Source organism: Poecilia formosa, unplaced genomic scaffold (genome assembly GCF_000485575.1).
Source record: "Poecilia formosa unplaced genomic scaffold, Poecilia_formosa-5.1.2 Scaffold130, whole genome shotgun sequence".
Classification (NCBI taxonomy): domain Eukaryota; kingdom Metazoa; phylum Chordata; class Actinopteri; order Cyprinodontiformes; family Poeciliidae; genus Poecilia; species Poecilia formosa.
Window position 1 is genome coordinate 1,483,999 of NW_006800069.1, and position 27,095 is coordinate 1,511,093.

Below are 27,095 nucleotides of genomic sequence, written 5' to 3' on the forward strand. Positions count from 1 at the left end.
TAAACTTGAAAAAAAAATTCATTATCATCATTAACTTTTTTAAAATTGAATATATAATTTAGAGACTTCAGAATTGTTTTTTTACAAACAAATTTGAAAATCTAAAACGAAAAAGGGTTGATTAAAAAAGAAGTTAACAACAAAAAGCTCACACTGCTTTTAGTTTTCTTTTAAATGCATTATTTATTGACATTATTTGGTCAATAAATCTCTTGTCTCCTAATATAAGGGCTTAAAACTAAAAAGACTACAACAAATCCCAGAATGCATCACCGTCTACGTTCTTTCCTGCTTGGAATCCTTCCGGCTTGAGAACGTTCCTCCCTCTTTCCAGTGCAGATGAAAGGGTTAGTGAATACTTTAAAAATAACTACATAAAGTTTATCTAACTTATAAATTGAGTGATTTCATAATTTAATTTCGATATTTTGCTTTTTTTTGTTTCAGCGGTTACTTCGCCCGGGTGAGGGGGAATGTTGACGGTGTAACACCAGACCAGAGACAAGAGTCTTTTCGCATCTTTTAGCTAACTGTTCGCTTTTAAACAATTTTAAATAGGTTAGTTTAACATAATTTGGCGCAACTCCAATGAGTGCCAGAGAGCACAGTGATGAAAGCAGCAAACGGAGAGTGGCGTACATCTACAGCCCGGAGTACATCGAGACTTGTGACACTTTATCCAAAGTCCCAAACAGGGTGAGGAGATGAATTCAAATAGAAATGGACTAAAATAGCGTTAGCTTCTGTTTGATTTAAATTCACACGGATAAGGTCGGGTTTAAACGGGATTTTCTCAATGTTTTTTATGGCCAGGCGAGTATGGTCCACTCCCTGATAGAAGCTTATGGACTGCTTCCACACATGAGGTGAGTTGTTTAGGTTTACTCTTTAAAACTGTACAGGCAGACGAAAAATATGCTGACTTACAAAAAAACATATTTGTGAACCATTTTAGTGTTTGAACTTATTTTTTTTGGAAAATAGAATGAATGAAACATGCATCCATTTTAATCATTATCCCAATACAAGTCAAAGAGTTGACTTAAAAAATACTTTCAAATGTCACCCAAAGCAGAAACAGTAGGTGTTTTAAAACATGGACAATCATGCAAGCATTGGGTTTTTCAAAAGAAGTTGAAACATTTTTAGATACATTTTTAACTTCTGAGGCAGCAACATTCTGACTATATAATAAAGCTGTTGCAGAACTGTATAGCCAATAAGTGAGACTATTGCATCCTTGGTGCACAATGGAGCATTGTGGCATATCCTTCCTCCCAGCAACCGTCAGTCCTTATATCCATCTCTGCTCCCAACAAAGTCAATATGTGTTTACATCTCTGCTGTCATTTGCCAAGTTTTCTTTTAATCATTTCTTGCCAATAATACCCAAAAAAGAAAGAAAAGCCTGAGTTGGGATTGCTGCTGTTTCTACTATTTTACATGATAACCAAATAAGCTTTGTTTCAAAATATGTTGATGCAGATATACTCTAAGGTTATATGCATGTCTGCTCTATGTATTTTTTCTAAACCTGTAAAGTAAATTTTTTGCATGTTGACAGTGTAATGCATATTTAGCGGATGTCTGCGAAGCCTATTTAGCACAGTTGCTTTACTTCCCTTAGGTCCCCAGTTTAGCCCTTCATGTTTTTCTGTTTTTTGTTCTCTTTCCTCCAGCGTTGTGAAACCTCGAGTTGCCACAATGGAAGAGATGGCCATGTTCCACACAGACTCCTACCTGGAGCATCTGCACAAGATCAGCCAGGACGGAGACAACGATGACCCCCAGTCAGCCGACTACGGCCTGGGTGGGGAATACACAAACTAGAACTTAAAGTTGCAATTTATTCTTAGCTGGTAAACAGCACCCCAGAAAAAATATGTTTCACACTTTGGCCATGTGAGAGATTCTGTATGCGTTGGTATTTTAAATTAGTTTTAAGTTCTGTGTATTCAGCACAGGCAGAAGTTGCAGTTTGAAGAGAAAAAAAGGGTACAAACATGTTTGTGGGCACCAGGGGGCAGCATAACACTGTGTTTAATAAAAGTTTTATCTGCTGAGATTTCCATTTCTAACTTTAGAGTAGACTGATCCTGCGGTTAACCCGTTTTGTTTTTGTTTCCTCGTCTCATTCTGTCTTTATCTGTCGCTCTCACACCTTTCCTTCACTCTCATCATCCCTTTGCTCTGTTCTCAGTTATTCCCACTGGAACTTCCTCCTTTTGTGTCGAATGTGATTTTCCCCAGCCCCCGAGTTCATCCGTCCAGTGTGTTATAAAACTAACTCCTTGAGTTAAAAAGTTTCCCATTAGGCACTGGATTGTTTTTGAAGGTGTGAAAGTGCACATGCGCAGAGCGCACGGCTGTAAGGATTTATTCGGCGCGTGAACTAGCAGGAAGCTATGGCGGATACCAACTGAAGCTGGACAGGTTCGGCCGTGCTACTTAATCTGTCCAGCTTAAATAAATTTCTAATTAGGAATACATGTGTTACCTGAGCACTTCGTTCACGGGAGACGACGTACTGTGTGATATAAGGTGGAAACTAAGGGTCTAAAGCGCATACGCGTTCGATATTCTAAAAATAACAGCGCCATACGGTGACCTGGCATGAGAACTGCAGGTGACTCCAGGTGTTGCGGCGGTGCTGTTGATTGGGAACTTTTTCACCAATCGTCATCCGAAAATCCCGGCAGTTTCCGGGCAGCGGTCTCGTGTAAACATAGTACAAGTACTAACTTTGTGGTTTTGTTTTTGTCACATTACGCTGTTTTGTCTATTCTCCTTACCTCATGTCTCTTTCTACTCGCAGGCTATGACTGTCCTGTGGTGGAGGGCATATTTGACTATGCGGCAGCAGTAGGGGGCGCTACTCTGACGGCAGCCGAGTGTCTGTTGGACCAAAAGTGTGACGTGGCCATTAACTGGGCGGGAGGCTGGCACCATGCTAAAAAGTAAGCTCTACAGCTCCACACATAGTCAACAAGTTTAAAACGCACGATGTCGGTTACGATAGAAAAAGGGCCAGACAAACTGAGTCTGTTCTAGTTTAATAGCTTGCCTTTCTCTACTGTTTTTCTTTGATCTTCATGACGCAGCTGCTTGCTCTGGCACTTAATTTGGTGATATCAGAGGAAAGTGAAGGAAGTACGAAAGCACTAAATTTTTTTGGTTTGTAAAAAATAAAAAAACAACGAAGCGTTTTTCTTTCGGTTCCTTTTCTTTTGACAATTTTGTGTTTATTTGTCAAATAAAATCCCAATTAAATACATAGGAGTGTGTGGATGTGACAAAATTTTGGAAAGCATTCGTTAGATTATTCAACTTGGGTCCATGTTTGCCATTTTATATGCCATAAAGCAATTTCTCCAAAAAATATAATATATAAGTGAATAAAAACTATATTAATAAATAAAATATATAAATAATATTTAATTTACCTGATTTATTTAGTCATTAACATGACATAACACCTGTCATGAACATAAAGAAGTCTTTATGAATGTTTATGACTGTTGTCATGAAGTGTTATTCAGTAAATAATGACACTTTTAATGCAAAGTTGATTTAAACGTTGCATTAAAACTCTATTAAAAGTGCCACATTTTCATTAGAGTGTCGTTATTTACCAAATAATGCAAAGTTGACACTTTTAATGGACATTCAGTCATAAACATTCATGAAGACTCATGTCATGTTTATGACAGTATCATGTCAGTCTTATGAACACCCTTTCAAATAAAGTGTAACCTTTTTTATTTACTAAAAGCTATATATATATAAAAACATATTTTGATTTTTTTTTTTATCTATGTAAAGAAAAATGTCTTGATTCTTTCTATCTTCTGTGTTTTCCAGGGATGAGGCTTCAGGGTTCTGCTACGTGAACGATGCTGTGCTGGGGATCCTCAAGCTGAGGGAGAAACATGAGCGGGTTCTGTACGTGGACGTTGACCTGCATCATGGAGACGGTACGGGCAACGCGCACAGAGATGGAAAGCAGCTCTTTATCCTCCTTAAGATGGGTTTCATTTCTATACGTTGGCTCTTTCTAACTAATTAAAACATTTCAAGTCTTTGTAAAGATTACAAATGTTGAATGCATTTTTTTTACTGGTGGATTATGAATTTTTGTTTTTACTCTGTGGCACAGGTGTGGAGGAGGCCTTCAGTTTCACATCAAAGGTTATGACGGTTTCTCTGCACAAGTTTTCTCCTGGATTTTTTCCCGGTCAGTGAAAACTCTCTGCTTTTTTTTTTTTTTTTTTCCTATTTTCTAAAGACCTGATATCTTTGTTTTGCAATTTAGCACATCGATTTTCACATTTTACTCATCAGACTTCAGGTTTTAGTCACTAAAAGATTTCACTAGATTTTTTTAGAGTGGAGCTCAGTTTAAACTGGACTTGTGGTTTTTAAACTAGATCTGTCCAGTCCAGGAAAGTCTAATTTTGAGAAGAAAACGTGAAGGAACTGTGATCCTTGTACGATCATCTTCATTCTGAGTCCTTAAAAATAAGGGCGTCGATTTTTAGGCACCGGCGACGTCTGTGACACGGGGCTCGGAAAAGGCCGTTGGTACGCTGTGAACATCCCACTGGAGGACGGCATCCAGGACGACAGATACTTCCAGGTTTTCACCAGGTAAATAAAATCGCTCAAACATAGAGAGGAAGGAAAAAGGTTTGATTTGAAACCTTTTAGGCTTTAGTCAAGCAAAGGCAGCTTAATAATTCTTTCTCTCAGTATTATTCTAATGTTCCACAGAAATCTGTAATCCTTCAATTTAAATTTGCTTCTTTAATTTTTCTTAAACTTTTCTTTTCGAAGCTCTAAAACCCTTGTTAGAGGAACGGCTTAGTGCCACTCCTGATAAAGCTGTCAAGTCGATTCGGCTTTTACTTCAGCAGCGCCTCTGATGTTGGTCGAAACAATTCTTTCCTAATGTGCCCTGAATAAATGCAGGCGAATTAAAGTGTGAATTTTGTTTAATTTAAAGCTTTTTACGTCTCCTTTAATGGGGAAGACAGTCACTGTACTGAGCAAGACCACTTTAAATACTCCGTCTCCTTTAATCTGGGAAATATAAAGAAATTAAGAGTGTTGAGGTTTTTTTTTTTTTTTTATAGAACTACACTGAAATGTCTCAAATCACTATAAGCTGGCAGGTCAATCAGTCAATCGATCAATCAATTATGTTGATCAGTATTCCACTTACTACTAATCAAAAGCTGCTGGGTTTTTAGGCTTGATCGAAGGGAGTTCAGTGTTTCAGCTGTTTTGCAGTTTTCTGGAAGTTTATTCCAGAGTTGTGGTGCATAGAAGCTGAATGCTGCTTCTTCTTGTTTGGTTCTGGTTCTTGGGATGCAGATCAGAACCAAGAAGACCTGAGAGGTTCTGGTACAACAACAGCAGATCTTTATTGTATTTTGGCGCCGCTCGGTCATTCATAACCTCCAGTTTTTACCCGAGTGATGCGTAGGGACCAGGTGAGCTCCATCACGTCCGATGACCGTTGAAGGCTTTTGGTATCAAATTGTAACTGTTTGGGTTAGTTGTCGTCTGAATTGATGCCACTGGAAGGGGTATCTACTGAAATGCATGATGGGAGACGTTTCCGCTTGCTCCGCAGCGTGATGCAGGAGGTGCGGTCGCAGTTCAACCCGGAGGCCGTACTGATGCAGCTGGGCGCCGACACCATGGCGGGCGATCCCATGTGCTCCTTCAACATGACCCCTGTAGGGGTGGCCAAATGTCTGCTGAACGTCCTGCAGTGGCAACTACCTACCCTGCTGCTGGGAGGAGGTACTCTCTCTCTCTCCTTCTTTTCTCTGTGTGTGTCTATGTGTGTTTGCGTGCGTGTTATTCTGGCCGGCCATGTGTTTTTGAATGTCCTCCAGATGTAAACGTACCTGTGACTTCATAAAGATCCAGAATGCGGGCCGTATTCTTCGCGTGCGTTTGAATTTTCCTCACACACGGCGCCCTGTTTCAGACTCCTCAGCCCCTCGGCCAGATGATAGCGACTAATTATGCGACACAATGAAGCCATTTTACTCCACTACAATCCGACCTCTCTTCCTCTCTCCCCCTCTCCCTCCTTGTCCTACATACTTTCTCTCTGTGCTGTATCCTCCTCTCCCGCTCGTTTCTTGCCATCCTCCTGATTTCCCTCGAATCCGCCCTCTTCATCATCGCTCCTTCATTGTTTGTTTGGGGAAGAGGGGCAATAAGCTTTTGACTTACACGTACTGTCCTGGAAGCATCCACCAAATAAAGCTGTCAAGACGTGACAAAAATAAAATTGTTACTGTGCTCATCCTTGAACTCATTGCGCCCTGCTTGTTTTGTCTCCAGGAGGTTACAACCTGGCCAACACGGCCCGCTGTTGGACGTTCCTGACCGCGACGGTCTTGGGAAAGACGCTGTCCTCAGAAATACCCGACCACGAGGTACGACAAACGGACCCCCGCGGTCTGTCTCGTACCGCCGCAGTTACTCGCATTTACATATTCCCACATGAGCACAAATGTTCTCATTCATCGTACCCCCTCACACACACATACACACTTGTTAAGAACTGTCCTGCTGAGTCACTCATCTAATCAAAGATGGCTGTTGACTCAATAAAGGGGGTTTGTTTCCAGGTGAGTCAGACAGCCAGGGGGTGCTGACAGTTAAACACAGCCTCCTCTCAAGCTGACTTGTGAGGCAGAAAGGTCACCGACCGACTGTTGGGACGTTTTAAAGGAGAAATCCATGATCTTATTTGCAATAAATGGGGGGAAATAAGACATTTATGACACTATAAAACATAATGTACACACATCCTTAAAAAGTCTTAAATTCATTTATCTAAAATTAAGGCCTTAAAATGACTTAACTTCATTAAGGAAGTGCAAGGTGGCCTTAAATACATCAATCACAATTGTATTTAATCTTACATAGTCTATGTAGGTTTTTCTTGCTGGACTTTTCTATCAGGCTAAAGTCTGAGTTGTCCGCAGACATCTTCACTCACTGCGTTCTGTGACTCAAAGCCATTAAAGTTGCCAGGAACAAGCTGCTATACCAATCAGCAAGCAAACAAACAATCCTTTAACAGCTGGTATTTGGTACCAAATTGTACATAATAGGGTTAGTGGACATCTAAATTGATGTCAACTATGCTAGCTGCTAATGACCACGTCCTTATTAGCAGCTAGCTAGCTTGTAATCAAACAATCCTTTAATTGCTAGCATGTGGCTCATTAGCAGCTAACATATGACTCAGCAGAAGCTAGAATATGGCTATATAACTACCTAGCTAGAAAGTGAACCATTAGCAGCTAGCATGTGGCTCTCTAGCTAGCTAGTTAGATGGAAAGCAAACAGACTAACCATTAGCAGCCACTATACAGCTCATTAACAGCTAGCATGTGGCTCTCTAGCTAGCTTATTAGCTAGAAAGCAAACAGGCTAACCATTAGCAACTAGTATATGGCTCATTAATATCTAGCATGTGGCTTTCTAGCTAGCTAGTTAAATGGAAAGCAGGCAGCCCATTAGCAGCTACCATATGGTTCATTAATATCTAGCCAGCTAGAGAGTCTGTTTTCTTTCCAGCCAGGTAGCTAGTTGAAATCAAACAAACCATTATTAACTTGCATATGGCACCCTAGGTAGCTAGTTAGTAAGCAAACAAACCATTAGCAACTAGCATATGGCTCTCTACGCAGTTACATAGGTAGCTAGCTAGCGCTGTACAACATTGTGCATGTGAGAAGCACAAAGTTGCTGCCAAGAGCCACAAAAAGACCACAGAAACTTCACAGTTTTGGTCCCCTACATTTGTTTTGTACATCTCAATGGTGGTATAGGGCTTAAATTTGATTAATAATTGTCTTTGGTAAAACCCTCAATGCTCACTAGAGCTTAAAGCAGGGGTGCCCAAAGTCGGTCCTCGAGGGCCGGCATCCTGCATGTTTTAGTTCTCTCCCTGGTGATAGTAACAACCTTTTCAGCATGTCAATGTTCCTTTTAGACCTTCTAACGAGCCATCATTTGATCCAGGTGTGTTAAACCAGGGAGAGAACTAAAACATGCAGGATGCCGGCCCGCAAGGACCAACTTTGGACACCCCTAGCTTAAAGTGTTCCACATAAATATTTAAACTGGAACCTAATCTGAGTGATTAACAAAAGCATCCACTTTAATTAAATGTTTAAAATGTGCAAAATTACAGATTGTGCATCTAAAATGTAGGTAATCACAGAATCTAAATATAACTATGGAAAGGAAGGAAGGTAAAGAAAATAGTATCAGATTACTGTACAAACTCTCCTCTAGCACATAAAGATTATCCGTTACATTAGGCTCTGCTCACTGTGATGTAAAGAATAGATGTGCTGTTAGGGCTTCATAGTTTTGTAATGGTGAAGCCAGGTTTCCTCATCTTGAAATATGCTCATGAGATCATTGAGATAAGATCTATTGGAGAAAGTCAAACCTCCTTTTTTTTCTTTTTCTTTTAGCAAATGATGCTAAAAGTAGAAAGATGACTCATCTGAAGGCATCAGACTTTATATTTCAGCTCGTAGGGATTCTAGGCCTTTTTCCTCAGCAATATTCTAAGGATTTTCTTCACATTATGAAACCTCAGACATCATTTTAATTCATGAGGTCAATAATTTCTAATTAATCAAGTTATCCTTGTTGCTTTGTTTAAGTGCACATGTAAAACCTTTATATAAGAAAGAGTCAAGACTCTCTTTTGACTAATTTAGCCATTTAGATTTCTATTTTCCTAATAGCTCAGTAGATTCCCTTAAACAAAAAACCCTCCTTAAATCATATTTGTTGTGTATTTCTCATAAATCGCAGTGATATCAAGTATTCAAACTGGTTTAAATGGTTAAAATTGAAGTTGTTTTACAGATTTATACAGAAGAGAATAGTAATCTGGGAAGTCTTGCAGCACTTCTGTGGCAGTAGACGAGGCGTAGCAACTAAACCGACATCTGACGGCTAAGCATCGACTGCCTTGTATAGCTCTTGGTCTTTGTTTGCTTTCTTTTCAGTTCTTGATGCAGAACAATAAGTGATCCTTGTAAGAAAGAACAAGATCTTTTCCCCGACCACAGGATGTGCCATTTGACACGGTCATTTAGAGAACGAGGGCAAATCTCAGCATCCATTAGGGTTAAGGAACTTGGTGGCAGCTGGAACATATTACTCAGTGCAGTACACTTCCAGTGGGTGGATCAAGCCTATTTGCTTAGTTAGAACCAGCTGGTGGTTTCTCTTTTTGACACCAATCTTAGTGATCGGTTTTGATTTCTTTCTTCTTTTTTTCTGCCAGAGAAGGTGTCGATTATTTCAGCAAGAAAAACCAACATTATGTCCCGCACAATGGCTTCTGAGTGAAAAAGTCCAAGCAACATTCGGCTGAGATCGAATGTTTTATGTTTCACCAAGATCATCTTTGCCGTTGTGGTTCTAGAAAGAGTTCAGGGAAAAAATAATGGAAGTCAAACGCAAAGTCCTTGTGAAGATAAAAAGATGCAATGTGTGTGTATGCCTGTAATCGGACCAAGATGAGGGTAGCTCTTGTTTCTCCTCGTCGTATTCAATGGTCCTAAATACCCTTTGACCTCATTAAGGGGCACTCGTGGAAAACAAAGCGGCTATCAGTGCGGGCAGCTGCTGCAGAAGAAGAACACAAGGAGGCTTGAGTCAAAAAACAAACAGAGGGGCGTCTTAGCTTCATACTAACTGTGTTTTTAGTGTGCAGATGTTTATTACTTATTTTTGCAATGTTGCAGCTCTTCAACTCTGCACAGAAGTGTGTGTGCCAGTGTTTTTCTGTGGCCGATAAGCGGGGCATTTATCCATGATGGCCAAGCAAAGCTGAAGTCCCAGCGACATGGGGGAACAAAACCTACCTTTGTACCCTCCTGCCCTACTGTAGACTACATGAATACGCACATTCATTACTGTCGGATAATGCCCCGGCCTGTTTTCTAGCGTTTTCACGCGCTTCATTGTATGATAAGTTTGGCCTCGGTTGTGAGGAAGCAACTGTTGGTCAAATAGGAAACTGCTGAAAGTGCGTCCTTATTGAAGAAAGCTCAAGTAGAAGCAGACAAAATGTTTACTACGTTTATGCTTTATAAACTCTTTGCCCTGCAGAAGTATCCATATGTGTTCAACTTTGTCACATTTCTAACATTATGACAACAAACATCAACATATTTGATTGGGACACAAATGAGCACATCAGTTCTGAAGTAGAAGAAAAATCATTCACAATACTTTCACAAGCAGTTGCACATTCAAACAGGCTATAACAAGGTTCGTTTCATCACCTGAACCCAGCCTCAAATATGTTAATCAGAAGACCTAAATTTAATCTTGACTTATAGAACAGTCCTGTATGTTCTGTATATGTTATTTTTCTTCTTCTTGTGGAGCTTTTGAGGCTATTGGTAACGCACTGCTAGCATAACCTTGCCAGCAAGCTAACTTTTTATGTTTACAAAAAGTAAATGCAAATTCATCCCCAGTTGGCTGGACAAAGTTTGCACATTTCTGTGGAGGTATAGGTCTTAATTTCATTCGCTGTGGTCTTAAAAAAGGTCTTAAATTTGAGGTTGGCGAAAGCTGCAGAAAGCCTGTTTAGATCGCCTCTAAATAGTTTGTGTTTAATTGAAACCAACATTTTTGCCAGCAGCGACATGTTTTGATTGTGAAAATACACGATGAACCTGAAAATAAGAGTCAAAGAACTCATCAGTCAAAGCGAGGCAGTCACATCAACAATGGTGCTGCAGTATTAAATGATATCAGACAAAATATTGCAGTGCAGATAACCCACACAATGGCTGCATGCGATATGCTTCAGTATCAAACCGTAGCAGAGGTAGAAGTTGTGTTGATAGCCATAAAACCCCGTTGACTTGTATTGTCGGATAGCTGTTAGCTGATCCTGACTGACCCTCCATTGTGTGATGCAGGTCGATGATGGCAGCGTGCGAGTTAAAGGTCAACAGTTCACTGCTTTCTAATAATAGCAGTACGTGTCAGAGGTCAGGTAGTGTGTCTGAGTCATATTTCTTGGTAAGAGTGAGTGAAAATGTTCTTAAAACGTTTTGACTAGATTTCTGCTTGACAACAGATGGTGATAACATGACATCGGTTTTATTTATGGAGGGGAAAAAAACTAATAAAACACAAAATTAACAGTTTTTTAATTTTGAAGAGTAGGAGAAGAAGAAAGTGAGGAGACGTGGTCAGTTTGTCCTCCAGCAGCCTAAGACTATGGCAGCATAATTACAGAACCGTCTTTCTAGAACGCAGTCACCGCCGCCGGAGCCGACCGTACTCTCCATCTCTTTACTATTCAGAGCTCGGGCCAACTCTTTTTATCTTCCAGAGAACAGGGCCGAGCTCTAACCCCTGTGGTACTCCACAAGCAACGCTGGAATGTAAAGATTTGTCAATTACAAGAACAAACTGGAATTTGTCGGACACATAAGATGTAAACCGGCGGCTTGTGTCGCATGTTCAAACTTTCCATGAACAAGAGTTTGTCAACATTCAACCGGCTCCCCCCCGACTGTACGGCAAATCTATTAACACCGCAAACCGAACATTTTGAAGTAACTTATTTGCCTTCGGATGTGAGAAAATTAGCTTTAGCTTGTTAAATATCTTCAAAAAGTTTCAAATCCTCGCAGTAAAACAAGTAGGCGTCAAAGAGCAATAAAGTCTGAAAAGGTGAAACATAAAAGGTGAAGATATCAAAAGTGGCAGAGCTTAGTCTGATCTAAACGATGAGCTGTATTCTGCCACCATGCCACGATTTAGTGTTTTGTTTTTACCTTCAGCAAATCTCTGACCAGTAGTTTGGTTAACACGTTTTCCCTCGTATTTTAGATTTCTTGGATCACTGTACTAATGACGTCAGGTTCCTCCTTGTCTGATAAAGGTGGGCTGAGCTGAGCCCCTCCCATTGCATGCTGGTCAAATACGCAGAGTCTGCACTTTTCAGCGAGATGTGATGGTGCTTTTCACTCCAGACAGCAAACAGTCTCAGGTCATCTTCCGTTTGTGGAATTTTGCACTTCAGCATGTTAACGCTGGTGTCATTTTGTACGTTAATTATTCATTGTTTTTAGCTCCATCATGTTGCCGGGCAGTTTTTGAGCCAAGAAATAAAGTGCATAACGACCGCTGGCATGCTATAAAAACAAATGAGAAACATATTTTTTTAAAGTTTTCTAATATGCCCTAAAGTTTCAATTTCCAGCACAGTGAAGCAAACATCCCTACCAATAAAAAGGTATTATTATTATTATTATTATTATTTTATTTTATTTTTTTCCTTCTACTTGGAAAATATTGATAGAAGTTGAGCCAGTCTTCTGCCACCGATTCGTCCCGTCACTCTCTCTGGTGAGATATACAGTAAAACACATCCCAGCAATACGAATTCCCGAATTCCCCTGGATTCTGGTGAGGCCAGCAGAAGTAAATATGAATGCGTGTCCGTCTGAGAGCCGCACAGGAAGGGAAGGACGTCTCTGGCCCCCAGATTGGCAGCAGGGACGCGTTCCGCCTCTTCGCTTCCTACTTCCTCGCTTCCTGTCTGCGACCACTTCCTGCCCGGCCCCTCACTGCCGTCAGAGTCGCGCGGGCTCCCCGGAGTCACGGACTCAATCGCAGGAAACGTCACCGGGCGCTGGCGTTTGGGTGTGTTGTGATTTTGCAAGAGGATGACGGCAGGGTGATCCTGCTTGTGAACGGCGACCAATAAATGTGAATGTTTTACTGGAACATTCTTCAGCGCTAATGGGTTCCATGAACATTGGGCTTCTATCAAAAGTAATCTGTGAGCTTCAGGAGGCAAGGGCCTTATTGCTGTTTTTGTTTAGCGTGTGTTTATTTTTCCATGTTCGTGGTCAGGCTCCGTCCAGGAGGACTGGAGAACATTTTGTTTTCCTGTCAGGCGAGATGCTTTGCTAATCCTCCTGGATTCATAATCACAGTACTCCAGCGTTTTCTATTTAGTTTGTGAAAATCCTCTGGCCAGTCAGTCCATTTCACTCACATCGCCAGCAGTTTTGATAAAATTGATCCTTGGATTACAACGCACTTTTACTGTGTTTTCACCCCGATAATCTGGTTTTTGCAACATTTCTTACATTTTCAGCTGCTGCGGTTTGTTTTCACACTGCACTGTGTCAAACGAACCAAACTCTTTGAAAAAACCTGTTCCCCCTCCTCGCCTGTGGTGGCGCTCCAACGAGAACGACTGAAGGAATCAACACAAAAATGTCTGAAGAGATGTAAACAAAAATGGAGTAGAATCAGATTTCAACGGTTGGAGCATTTCTCTTTAGTCGTTGGCAAAAAAAACACAAGACATTTCTCCCACTAACGCTAGGCTCTTGCGTTTGTTGTGGTTGTATTTACCCAGAATGCCCTGCGCTATAGTTCATGTCCTGCTTTCGGAGTGATCTCTAGTCCACTTGCATCCACCGATGGATTCAAACCGTACTAGAGTTTGCTTCAATAGAACCGAGACCTCGGCTTTAAGGCGGACCAGAGTTAGCTTTTTTGGGGGTCGCATCAGAGTTAAATTCAAGCGAACCGGACTTAGGGTGCATTCATACCAGCCCTGTTTAGTTTGCTTTAATCTGACTCTACTTTGTTTGCCCAGAAAGGTTCTGGTTCGTTTGTGCAAAGGCACAAGGCGAAGAGGGGGAGGGGAAGGGAACAAGTTTTGCAAAGAGTTTGGTTTGTTTGGCGTAAACCTTAACAATTTTGGTCCCCAGTCAAACCAAGTCTACCGGTCTATAAGGTGTGGTGACAACACCCGTAATTGTTTTCCCAAAGTTTGTGTAGCACAGTTTAACCCTGTGACCCTTCAGTGGAGAACTAGCATGTACCCCTCTGTTTTCCACAAGCACACAAATGTAATCTGTTGACTACAGGGCCTTTAAAGGAGAACTGTCAGATGAGTGTAAAGAGGACGAAGCGATGAAATGGCAGGGAGGACCAGTCCAGATGTGAAGCCTACGTGCATTATGTGACCACGATTTGAGTATCGGACTGTTTTTTTTCCTTCCTAAAAACATTTATTAGATAGGAGCATGATAGCAGATGCAGCCCATTTGTTTTCCTGAGACATTTTTCCTCTCTGCTGCGCGGCTCGGCGTCCTTCATAGCAGGGGATCCTGCTGATCGCTGTAAAAACAAACACCCGCAGACGCAGCACTGCTGTCCACAGATGGGCCCTTGCTCAAAAAACACATACTCCGACTTTCTCTGAGGCGTGTTTGGATTACTCGTGTATAAACTCCATTCACGCGTGAATCAATGTGTCTGCACCTGACAAGAATGGATGGCCACGGACGTTGCGTTTTGTCTAGAGTTTTACGGCTTGCACTTTTCAAATTCTGGACATTTTTGGGAAGCAAACTAAGACAAATGAAATCATGCTCTGAAGCAGAGTTGATAAAAGAAGTAGAGAAACTATGTCAGGTTCTCTTTCATGCTCGTCTGGGGGCAAAAGATTTCTCATAATTTGACACAATGAGGTGTTCTGTGAGAGGAAAGTCACAAACTACAAATAAAGACTGGTTTTGGAACAGATGAAGCTGGCTAACATTTTTACATTATGTTGAAAAACCATTTCTGTGCCAGGGAACTAACAACTTAATTGAAATCTTCCAGTTTTGCCAAGAAGAGTGGTCAAATATCCGTCTCAGAAATATTCCAAACAGTGTTGATGCCTCAAGTGCATCCACTTAATTATTTTTTATTAAAATCACTTCACCCTGGAAGAAAATGGCTGAGATGCAGCATAGGTTTCATGGATAAAATGACAGGATGTGAGTTTGGTTTAACAAAGTTTGATGTCCATTATGTCACATTAATAATTAGCTTTACATTACATTAAAGTGGAGTTTAATCTTCCCTTTGATCACAGCATTTTTTCTGTAATTAGTGTTTCTCTTGAGAAGTTTGTACAACCAGTGAGTAATGGAGTAGAAGTGGAGGGTCTGTGTTTGGGACCATGGCAAAAGAAAAACAGCTTTTCCCCTATTCATCTCCCAGAGTGTCTCTGCTCAGGACACAGGAGCCAGTCGGTGGGTATTTTCTGTCTGCTGACCTTGTCCAGTTACGTTGATGTGCTGCGTCACTGGAACAAGCAGCGGAGTTTATCTGTTCCCCTATTGTTCCCTCATTCTCACATGTTCGCTCACATTTTGTCTTTTTCAACCGTGCTCCGTACGATCTGGAGATGGATTCGCAGGGTGTGGACCTGTCTCCCCCTCGTCTCCTTTCCGTCTCTTCCTTGGTCATCCAATGCAAACAGGCTGCCAGCAGGAGACTGAGTGTGAGTGTGTGTGTTGTTGGACTGCAGGAGATGGAGCACTGAGTTCATGGGAATAATTTGGACGGGTCTCTGTGTGTGTTAACTACACTCACATTGAAAACTGGTGGTAAGACACTAGGATTCATGAAAACAAACTGGAAGCAGATTCATGAACTTGGAGCCGTACATGAAATTTGCATACTTTCACCTTGACTTTGATGTCATATTGGGGATGAACTGTTCTTTTTCTGCCTAGAATGATTTGTACAAAAATCAACTTCATACTAAACCCTGTAAGAAATGTATAAAAAGCTCAAGGGCATTTCTACAGCTAAGCTAATATTTGGTTAAGTATAAAGCATACAGTTTGTAGCTGTCAACAAGTTTCATGTATACATCTGGCAGGATCTCTCACCACTCGTTTTCGCAGTATCTGTTGGTTTTTCTGTGGAATGGTCTGGCACCGTTCTTAAATTTTGAGGGTTGAGGACGGGGCAGTTCCAGAAGCTCAATGTTGGCCTGATGCACTAAGTTCAAAACAGGTTTGGATGTGTATTTGATATCATTCTCCAGTTGGAAGAATGAGTTTCAACTATCTGACCCAAATTATCACCCTCTGATGAGAGGTATTTGGAGAGGATGTTTCTTTGAGCTCCAAGGTTAAGGCTTACCACAAGCTGGAAACTGCTGGTACTTAAGTGTTATTACACATGGCGAAGCTCATTTTACATCGCAGTAACCGAGGGGCTCCTTACCAAGAAAGATGTTCCAGCTTCAGAATCGACACAATTTGCGGCAATACCTCATGGACAAGCCAAATCCCTTCTGGAGAAATGTTTTACAATCAAAGAACAGAAACTGGTGGTGGAGATAATGAAGAAGCAAGACTACCTCCAGCTTGGACACTATTGGGTTTAAAAAATGCATTGAGTGTGGTTGAAAGCAAATTATTAAAATGGACTCCAAACATTTCTAATCATAAAAGGGTTCAAAACCTGTTTTGTACCTTTAAAATGCGCCTTGAGATGCTCAAAGTACATGTATTAGTGGATGAATCGCACGTAAATCCAGGTTTCTGCTGTTTCGCCAATTCAAATTTAAGACCTTTTTTAAGAACGTTATGGATTACATTTAAGACCTGCATCACAGCAGAAATGTACAAAGGAAAACTGCATATTTCATGTTGCAGTAGTGCCAAACCATCAGATGGGTTGGCAACATCTGATGGTTATTGCCAACCCATCTACAATGTTTGCCTAGCCTTTGGCAAAGACAAACATTGTAGATGCGAAAAAGCTAGCTAGCTAGCTAGCTTATAGGCAGCTAGTTAGCAATAGCCTCAAGCGCCTTAAGTCATATAACCTAATGAAGATGTGACTAGAAATTTTGCCTGACAGAAAAGTCCCACGAGAAAAATAAACTGCTTAAAGCTAACTCCTAATTTTCGATTGAATTTCAGACATTTTAAGGGCTCCATTTTCTAACTTTTTGAGACTTTTTAAGGAGACATGGACGCCCTGTAAATACACAAACTGATGCCTTCACATGCATTGACTCGCCTTCCCTCTGACCCAGTATTAAACAAAGACAGTGTGGTCTTTGTGTCCAAATAAGCAGAAATGTACTCGTGCTGCATGTTAGCTGACTTCTGCTGTGTAAATCAATGTTTGTTGCCAACAGACCTTCAAAGCTCTTTTCTAATGAGATCTACTGACTGTACTAAAAATTGGAACAACACATTACCTAGAAAAACCCCCATATGTTTGGATTTAGCAGTCAGGAATCTTTTGTGCTTGTCTTTTCTGGAGGTCACCTTTTGGTTTCACATACTGAGGATTGGATTGTTTTGTACCTTTGTTTGCCTCTTGTTAATGTGGTTGAGTTCAACTCGTTCCTCGTTAGATTTCAGTCACCTTGGCTCTCTTGGTATGTTCTGGTCAGTTTTCAGTTCCAAGGTTTTCACAACAGGCTCTGCACACGGACTGACGCACTTGTGGTCAGTCATGGCCTCAGAGTTTGTTTTGCTCTCACGCCACTGACTCATGGCCCAAGCCAATCACCGAAAATACTTTCTTTGCCTCTCTTCTCCCCTCCCCCCCAATCTGACAAGGCTTGGATCAACTTATGATTAAACAAAGTCTCTAGATTTCCACCTGTTTCAGTTTTTTCTCTTGGCTGTGGTCTGACTCGACACGAAATGCCAGGGAGACTTTGGCATTTGCTGAAACAATCTCTGAGCCTTTTTGTTCTCATTTGCGAAGCTCCGACCGTTATGGTGGAGGTTTGATTGATTTGTGGTTCCTCCTTTGTGTTCTGGGTTGCATTTTCTTTCTGTTTGTGAGGCAGACGAGACTGTTTTAAATGTTTGCCTGAGCGAGTAAAATTCCCTTTCAAGAAAATAAGTTCAGAAAATGGAAGTAACATGCAGCCTTCTTATAAGTTATCATTCCTCTAACAATGAGAATGTTAATCCCTTGTCCAGACATCCAGACTTTGGTAACAACATGTTCTTTAATTTACAGATACCTAAACATGTTGCATGAATTTGCATTGCATAACGAGTTTATTCTCTTTATCCCATACCGTCAAAGCTAATGTATCTTTTTAAAACTAGATGTCCATTGAAAGATTTTGCTCTGATTTTGAATATCTACACATGTGCAGTGCACAGGTTGGCAGAAAGCAATCATTGTTGGTGGAAACCAATTAGTATGCCTATAAAGATAGGAAAGATAGGAAAACTGGGATCCGTCCCCTCTTTTTGCATTTACAGTTGTGGATTTCCAGATTTTCAGCATCAGTCGACCAGTGTTTGGCTTTTTTTTACCCTCCTGACCCTTTTCCACTACTACCTACTTTACACAACTTGACTCTACACAGTTTTCCGTTATAGTTGAGCTACCAGATCTACGTGTTTGGGGCTTTCCTAGCAGGGCTGCCCCAGAGTCTGAAAAGTAACGCAGTGTGGTCTGTATGTGACAAAATGAAGACATTCCTCAGCATATTTTGAGATTCAAATTTGTAAAAAACAAAATGTGCAAACCTCAAGGTAGAAACGATCAAATTTTAACAAAGAACACGAAATGAAACCTTCATGGAAGCTGACTGGATATTTTTTTGGTCAAACAAGATACACACTTAATCGGGGTTTTAGGACAAACACTTCTGCCTTTAACCCAGAAGTGAGCTTGTTGCTATGGGTCTGCATACGTTCAAAAATTACTTTGTAAATCATTTACAGCAGGGCAAAAGAAATCTTTCAGTGAAAACTGCAACAAACAAAACACAGGAGATAACACTCTTTGAATTTACTCATGAAAGGTTCTTTTTTGTTGTTTTTATTGAGGTGCCTATGTTTTATTATTTAAATTTAATACCGAATGTTAAGTTTCTGATCATGTGAAACTTAAACCAGGGTTTGCTTACTGTAACATGGATAATATGCCAAGAAACGCACACAAATCAGAGTTGTTGAAAAGAAAGCCAGCTCGATCGAATTGATATCACCCTGAATCTTGATGAGACAACAGCATAAAGGGACAGACGGTATTTGAAAAACACCAAAGCTTGCGACGTTGATCTGTGAACGCACACATGTCTGCAGTTTTTTACAGAGTACGGACCAGACTACTCGCTGGAGATCAGTCCGAGCTGCAGGCCAGACCGCAACGACAGCAAACACCTGGAGCGGGTCATCAGCACCGTCAAAGGTATCAAAGATGTTTGTGTTTACTGGACTCTCCAGGTGCGTCTCTGTGTGGGTGTGGAGCGTAAACAGGTGTGCGCCTGTTTGTGCGGACGTGAACCCTCGCTCACCTACGGCCCCTTTGTCTCTGCATGGCTCTTTCAGTGCGTGGTGTCATGTGTCTGTTCTTGTCGCTGTGCACCTCTCTGCTGGATGAAAGTATAGCTTCTTTAGTGTTTTGTTCCTTTGGCTCTTATCGTCCCTTTGTGCATCTTTGTATGTATGATCTGTTTTTTGTTTTGTTTTTTGTTTTGTTGTTTTTTTTTGGCCTGTCCTCTCAGTCACCTTCTGGTTCTTAACAACGCGGTATTCTTTCAGATGAGTCTGTATGGTTTTATGTTTGAACTAAATCTTCATCCTTGAGTGTGTGTCTGTGTGTGTGTGTAGCGACTTGTGGTTGAGTGTAAAGTCAGCCTTTTGGTCTTGATGCTGACAGCCCGCAGCTCTCCAGAGATGTTGCAGGAAGGTGAAGCTGAAGTGAAAAGTTGAGCGGCAGGAAGATTTCTGTACGGTGGTGCGATGAGGAAGGAAACAGCAAAAATCTAGACAATGCTTACAGTCTTATTTTCGCTTATTTTCATCCAAGATTTTGGAAGAAAAAAAAATCTGACTAGGAACACTGTCTAGACGTGTAAACCACAGACTAACACAGTATTTATTTTTGATATGGAAGTTAGCTTGGTCTTTCGTGAATTTTTATTAAAAAAACAAAAAAAGAGATTTGCTTTATTAGCAAGGTGTAATTTTTTTTCTGATTACACCTTACCAAGCTAAGCTGGATCTATTTCATATATTGCAAAGCATTCACAATGTTATGGTTAGGATTTTTATTGACACAAAAGGTATTTCCTGTGTCAGCTGATCACAGTATGCTCAATCAAGGCCAGGCTCGTGCTTGAAAACTCTACTTTAAAGTGCAGTAGCACTCTACAGTTCACCAGTTTTACATTGTCTCTATCAGTATCGTGGTTTTATCCCTCAAAACTCTTTGAAAGCAGTTCCTGTTGGAACTCGGTAAAATGCTAGGCTAATGCTAGCATGTTTCTTCTCTGTTTTCATAGGACTTGTTGATATTTGGAAACATAAGAGTTCCCGTTAAACATGTGGATAAAACCTACAGAAAATGCTGCTGTTCTTCCACATCGCCACCAAATGTTGGGCTTTGGCCTGAATTTGTTTTCACGACACATCCAGGGATACGTTATGACAGAGTCGCACGACTCGGACCAGGAGGAGCAGCAGCAATTTGATTCTAAACAGGGAAAGAAAAACTCTTGGACTTCACTATAGTTCCTAAATGTTTGGAAGTGCAGACAAAGTTCCTTTTTCCACGACTTCAACCATCCCACTTCATCCAGCATTCGGACCAACTCACCTGATTCAAAAGAGATGCTGTGGTGGAGTTAGTTTGATAATCTTTTTAAATTAATCAATTAATCATATTGTATTAATTGTAGTTTATTCCTGCCTGGTTTTTATCTGATGACCATTTTGGAAACCTGCAATCAAAATAAAAGGATTAGGGTTAGATTTGTGGGGGAAACATTTACCTTGAGCACAGAGGAGAAACTCACTTTTCTGGCACCTGTAAATTCATTCAAGAGATGCCACTCTGCTGGTGGAAGAACTGGGATTCAGTGTGAAAGCAAACCCAGACTACAGGGAAGAATGTGCTCTTTGATTGTATCTGAAACAGTGCGGACATGGCAACAATTAACAACTCGGTCTCTTTCCATTTAAACGCAGAAGATCGTTTTGCTGTGGCAAAGGACAAAAAGCCTGCTGGGAGTAGATTCTCTTTACCCGAACAGGATTCGGTTCCTCCAGGTCACATTAAAGCAAGAGATGAGGAGTTTATTTGGCAAAATGTGGCCGGCTTGGAATCAGTCGTTACAAAAACGAGGGATTGAAAGTATCTCCGCTGCTTAGTCATACGGCTTTTATTAGGGACAACAGAGGCCTGGTGGATGGAGCGAATGAAAGGGTGGAAAAAGAAAATGGGAAGATGGAGTGAAAACAGGAACTTGTTTTATCTGTTGTTCCCATTTTTTTTTATTTGAGTACCAAAAGTGGTTGTTAAAGAACTTAAAACCATTTAGTCCTTTTTTTTTTCTGAAATCTTTGGTTGTGCAATTATGTCTAGTTTTAGAGCTTCCATTGGCATACATCTGCTAAAAATCATTTGGGAGACATAAACTTTGTGCCATTTATTCTGTGATAAAACTATTTCTTTTCATCCCTTTAAATAAAACCAGGAGATGAGGGGCGGGGGGTTGGGGTCCATCTCTTTATTCTCCTGACATTTCAGACATGTCACGTCTGTTTTATGTAGCGACCTCCATCTTGCAGCCTCAGCCTTTCGCCATGCAACATACGAGACTTCAAAGTGTCAGTGACAAGTCGGTATGTTATACAGTAAATATCGGGGCGCCGAGTTTTCTCTGTTTCTGATTATATGAAGACTGGCATGTCTGCTCGACTAACTGATATGCCTTCTCACAAGCGCTGGACTCAACAGACACACACCTCCAGGCAAACCGGTCCGCATGACATCACCGGGGGTGGATAAGTGTTCCTCTGGTCTGGACACAACGTGCCGCTTGTAAACACCGGTTTCAAAGAGAAATTGGGCAGTGTGTCTGTGTGTGTGTCCACATCTGCTGCAGCCTGTTTTGCTCTAGTGACCCACAGACGAAACGGTAATTCATCAACAAGATCACCTGAACGCGAATGGTCGACTGAAACCGTGTGAGTTTCACGAGACGTCACTGAAAACACAAACTGGAGAACGTGAGGTTGTTCAATATGTTTCAGTCATTTTTATCTTTAGATGATCACAAAAACAACGTCGTCCTCAAAACGACAGTGAATATTACCAAAATTATTCTGAACTTGGTGAATAATTGTGTTAATTTGTTATTTGTTGTTGTTTTCACAGCCAAACAGCTTGTAGATTATGTGGCTTATTAAAAAGTTTGGTATCGGCTTTTTAGAATAAAGCAGCTAAGACCACAGAATCTCACTGTTTACTTTAATTTCCACCACAACTCCTCAACTTTCTGATCTTGGTTACTAAGATCTAGTCCAGGTGAAAAAAGTAAGACCTTATTGATTAGAAGTGTTTTAAAGGACTCAAATTTAACCAACATTGCATCCAAGCAGCCATCTGAAATGGTGATTTTGCAAACATTTATATGTCGATAATGCCTCAGGTTGATTATATCATGTTGCCCTGTTGTACAGCAAGGAAGTGAGTTTATGTGACCAATAGCAATGAGCAGCAGGGGGTCGTTTAGAGCAATTTAGGTTTCATTGGAAGCTGTAATGATTGGAGTCGACTGTCAACAATAGTAATCAGAGCCAACATATTTTAAAATATTGTAATAAAAAAATTCAAACGTTTATGTTCAAGCACATTACATGATGTGAGATTTGTCTTTGCAAGTCGGAAATCAACAAACGGATGTAAAACAGGTTAAAAGGGGCTGATTTTACGTCTGTGTTGGGTACAAAAATGAATCCACAAACTGATTAGAAACATTGTTGTTCATTGCTACACTGTTCATGTCCGCATCGTTCGGATTATGCTAATGTTTGCTCCCTGATTTCTCTGTCCTATATTTCTCCTGCTTAAGCTCAATTACCCGCTCGCTAACAGTAGCATACCACACCATGCAGCTACAAAACTAGTTTCATGGCTCCTGCCAGTGATTCCAGCTTCCTCCTAATGAAATCGTACTGCTTCACTTTCTATTATTAGCTCGTTTTTCTGCTGGCTTCAGGAGATGCTGGTCTTCATTTCTGGATGTTTAATAAGTAAAGAAGAGAGAGAAAAAAGTAGCAGCTGAACAGACACTGCAGAGGAGCGATCAGAGAGAGAGAGAGAAAGAGGAAATGACAGAAAAACACAAAAAACATCTCACGGTTCAATTTCCTGCTTCAAATTATTCATTTACTTCCTATGAAATCTGTTACTGGTTTTAAGTCTGAACATTTTACAACATATGTAGCTAATTATAGCAAGTTGCGTAAAGCTAACTGGAAAAGTTTGAGTTCCTGAAACTTCTCAAGAAAACAATCAGGAAATGACTAAAGTATAAAATACTCACCTAGTCTGGTGTAAAGTGAATTTAGGATGCAAGTCGTACCACAGTATATTATTTTTTTTTTCCTTCCATGATGGCAAACAAAGCGCGGCCCACCAAAATTAAATGACCAGTATTTGCAAAAACAGTTGCAGTCTTCATGCTAACATTCCAGTTAAGGCAAAGGCATAAAAAAAAAAAAAATGACGATATTTCTGTCGGAGACATCAGAAACATCCTAGTTTTTATTACGATTGTAAACCAGCCATTTAATGTTCTTTGAAGCGTAGTAAAATAAATACGTCGGGTGCAGCATTAAAGGATTACTCAATTTTTCCTGACGTTTGTCATTCACACATGACGACTGAGACAGTGTAAACTAAAATATGCTTTTTATTAGGTGTTTTTTGGTTGCCGCAGCCATCTCATTGTGTGTATTTACAGCTCTGCTTTTACAAGAGTGGTAGCATAATTTCCCCCGAGGCTTTGCGCACAATTGTGACTCTTTTCACTGGCGTGAAGTTTCTTGTGCGTGTGCACAGCTGTCTTTTTCCCCAGTCTGTCTGCAGAGTTGGACGTGTTTGACATCCAGCTCCCTGTGCGGATTAATTCTCCGAGAAGATCATTTTTTATACTTTAAATATGAGCCAGAAGACTCAGCACAGAGAACTGTCAAGATATCATCTGATTTGACGATTCGTGGACTTTGCCCACGTAGTCTGAGTCGGAGTTAAGAGAAACGGACAAAAATATCTCTACATGTGCAAAGCTGGTAGAGACGTGCCACAAAACACTTGGTGCTGTAATTGCAGTGAAGGGTTGTGTTTTGTTGTTGTTGTTTTTTTACAAACTTTTGACTAAGTGGGGCTGAATATAAATGCCCACCACACTTTTCACATATTTTATTCCACTTCGCAGTTATTCTCTTTTTTTTTTTCTTTTTTCTTTTGTGATTATCTTTCTCACAAAATCCCCCAAAAACACAAACAATTGAACTTTTTGGTTGTCTTATACGGAAGCAGAAAGCAGATATTTTTTCCAGAGGGTTTTCTTAAGAAAACGGGTTAACTTCTCATTTTCCGCATATAATTTTCCGATGGTTTTCTCGGGTTAACGAGTTAATCTGAGGTCACAAGATGATCGGTGTGTGTGTGTTATACCTGATTCCATCCACAGCGGATGGAATCACCAGTCATTAACTTATCTTGATTGAACATGTATGTGGAAACAGAAAATTAAGTAGTTATCTTGAGAAAACCATCTGGAAAATCTGTATACTTTTGTACGTCACTATATCTTGACTGTAATGACGTGTAGGTTGGGTAACTATATTAATTATAACAGAATAATTTAACTTCAACTTGATTTTCCAAGTTTCCCAGTGTTACGGTAAAGTTTCTGACAGAGTCCAACCTTTCCCCAAGACAGATGAAAACGCCTCAGTTCCTTTCGACGTCGGTTGTTTTTCATCGAATGTCCTGTTGCCGAGGCCCCACTGCTAAAGGCTGTTCCTCTCGTCCGAGCTCCCTTTCCTGTTTTTAGTCTGCATCAGGATTTTTGAGTTTCCATTTGTCATACTTTTTAGAAGAACAAAAAAAAAAAAAGGTCCTGCGTGTAGAAAGTGCCTCCATCTGGAACTGTTGGTGCGTTGTCAAAGCTGCGGTTGGCTGTACATGTGGCCTATGGTTGGCTTTTTTACCAATGCTGCAACTATTTAAGAAAGAAGAAAGTCCTAGAATGCATGCCACGCTTAAGAGACTTCTGTATTTTTGTTCTTGTGGAGCACACGGGGTAAGGTTTTGACTGAAACTACTGTTACTTTAAAAAAAAAAAAAAAAAAGATTGACCAAAAACACAAAAATCCATCAAGCCTAACTTGTCCAATCTCTTTTAACCTGGAGGTGGGATCAATAAACTGCTTTCTTCAATGTGAACTCTAACAGTGGTGTTTCTTTATCTAGCAATCAATTCCTAGTCTGTTTCCATTTTATCTCCAGATGTTTTTTTGTTTTTTTTTTACGTATCTGAAGTTATCTCCCAGGACTGTTTCCATTTCACCATTCCTAAAGCTCCTCCTGATCACTCTTCTTGGAATCCAGTGGAAAACAGCTTAATCTGAAGGAGCTGCTTTCTGTTCGCAATTTAAAACAAGTTATAAATAATCCAAAAGCACATGTGGCCTTTCAAATGTTTTGTTTTGCTCAAATTATCTCGTTTTCTGAAAACGTGTTTTGAGTCTCTGGCGGATTTCATGTGAAAGTCGGAGCGGGATGAAGTGCAGGTAGAGAGAAAGGAATGACATTTAGCAAATGTATTTCATCTCGAAGAACATAAACAGCAAAGTGGAGAAATTCTGATTTATGCTGTTGTGCTCATAACTCTAAGGTTGGAGAAGTAAGTAGGACAGAGCGTGGAGTCGTAAATCCAGCAAAGGCAGAGGTTTTCCACCTACTCTGGATTCAAAATCCAACATGGCTGCAGGACGGACAAATCTTACTGGTAATTGCGGTAGTAAAATGTTAATTTGTAATTCCGATTTACAGCATTTTGTGAAAGTATTCATACCAGTAAATCTCTAAAAGAGTCGTAGCTAAACAACCAAACTGTTAAAAATGTTAGGAAAATAAACTGCAGGCGCTAACGTTTTGATTTCCATCCGCCTTTTTCAAGCGCTTCCTGTCTTTAATCATCCAACAGATGATGGAGTAAGTTGTGTACAGTTTAGCTTTTGGAAAATCATCCATGATGTCTGCGTGTTTGTTCTGCTTGCAGGAACGCATGGTGCAGATAAGCCTTCTTGAAGCAGAAAGAATGCAAACTGTATGGGGGACAGAAGAAGGAATAATAGCCTGAAGATGAACACGACTGGCATGTCTTGATGTTGCAGCTGAGCTTTATCTGCAGCAAGAAGCCATAAATCAGTCGCACCAGTAAACCATCCTGTCATAGTGGGTGTGGGAGGTTTGGAAGTTTGCAGCATCTGGGCTCATTTGCTGCTTTGTTTCTTGTAGTTTTCTACATTTTGCACTTTATCCTCTCAGTGGAAGGAACACCAAGTAATGCAGTTTGTCATCGGAATAAAAAAAAAAATAAAAAAAACGCAATAAAGTTTGTTTTTTATTTTTTGTCCGATGGCTCTGAGTTTTTGCAGTATTTTCAAAGTTTAACCGGTGCCCTCTCCCTGAGGCGAAGAAGCTGCAGCATTCCCTACATATTTGTAGGCCCGAACACCAGACCGGTCGGTATTAATGTTTATACTTCAGAGCTGCCAGTTGTTGTTCCAGTTGTTTCGATAAAGCTGTTGTTCACTGTACTCGGGGAACGTGACGGGGGACTGCACTGACAGCTCCACAATGGCCGACAAACAGGACATCCTCCCTCAGTGCGTCAGGGCAATTACTCATCCCCTCAGAGTGCACGTGCCGCGCGTTTGTTTTTACCAATCGGAGTGCTTTAGCATGACAAAGGACCAACAATGCGACATTATTCCCGCCAAAGTGAACCGTCAACTACACTTCATAAAGCGCCTATTGTGTCCAAACACTTGCTTTGTCTCTGTATTTGAGCGTTAGTCGGGCGTGGAAACCAATCTGCGTCCTCATGCAAATGAGTTCTCGGCGATTGGCATTTTCATACACATTCCCTGCTTTGCATGCTTTGTGTTTCTTCGGGAGACTGACGGGGCTCACCTCTGCCTCTGCCAGATGTTGCTTTGCATTTTCCATGGCACTGGTGCTCGGTTTCCCTTGGTGTCTTAATATATGTGTTTAGCCTGGCTTAATGAGAAGGATCTGACCCTCTTCTGCCGTTCCTCCTTCTCTGCGGGTTTGTGTGCTTTGAGTGTTCACCCATGTAACCTCTCTCACCCCTCTCATTTCTGTCTCCCCCTTGTTTACAG

General features: G+C 40.8%; 1 protein-coding gene across 5 annotated transcripts in view; it reads left to right on the forward strand.

The window, feature by feature from the left end:
- The first annotated feature begins 261 nt into the window (after positions 1 to 261).
- The window catches only part of hdac8 (histone deacetylase 8), a 28,196-nt gene continuing 1,362 nt past the window's right edge, over positions 262 to 27,095 (forward strand). The window contains exons 1-12 of one of the 5 annotated variants that reach the window (XM_007561757.2): positions 262 to 347; positions 448 to 696; positions 814 to 866; positions 1,680 to 1,810; positions 2,816 to 2,957; positions 3,862 to 3,974; positions 4,157 to 4,234; positions 4,539 to 4,647; positions 5,636 to 5,808; positions 6,361 to 6,455; positions 18,972 to 19,077; positions 25,970 to 27,084. In XM_007561757.2, the coding sequence (XP_007561819.1) occupies positions 589 to 696; positions 814 to 866; positions 1,680 to 1,810; positions 2,816 to 2,957; positions 3,862 to 3,974; positions 4,157 to 4,234; positions 4,539 to 4,647; positions 5,636 to 5,808; positions 6,361 to 6,455; positions 18,972 to 19,077; positions 25,970 to 25,998 (1,137 nt within the window). In that variant the 5' untranslated portion in view covers positions 262 to 347; positions 448 to 588 and the 3' untranslated portion in view covers positions 25,999 to 27,084. The other 4 variants (XM_007561759.2, XM_016676233.1, XM_016676234.1 and 1 more) reach the window with 4 other exon arrangements.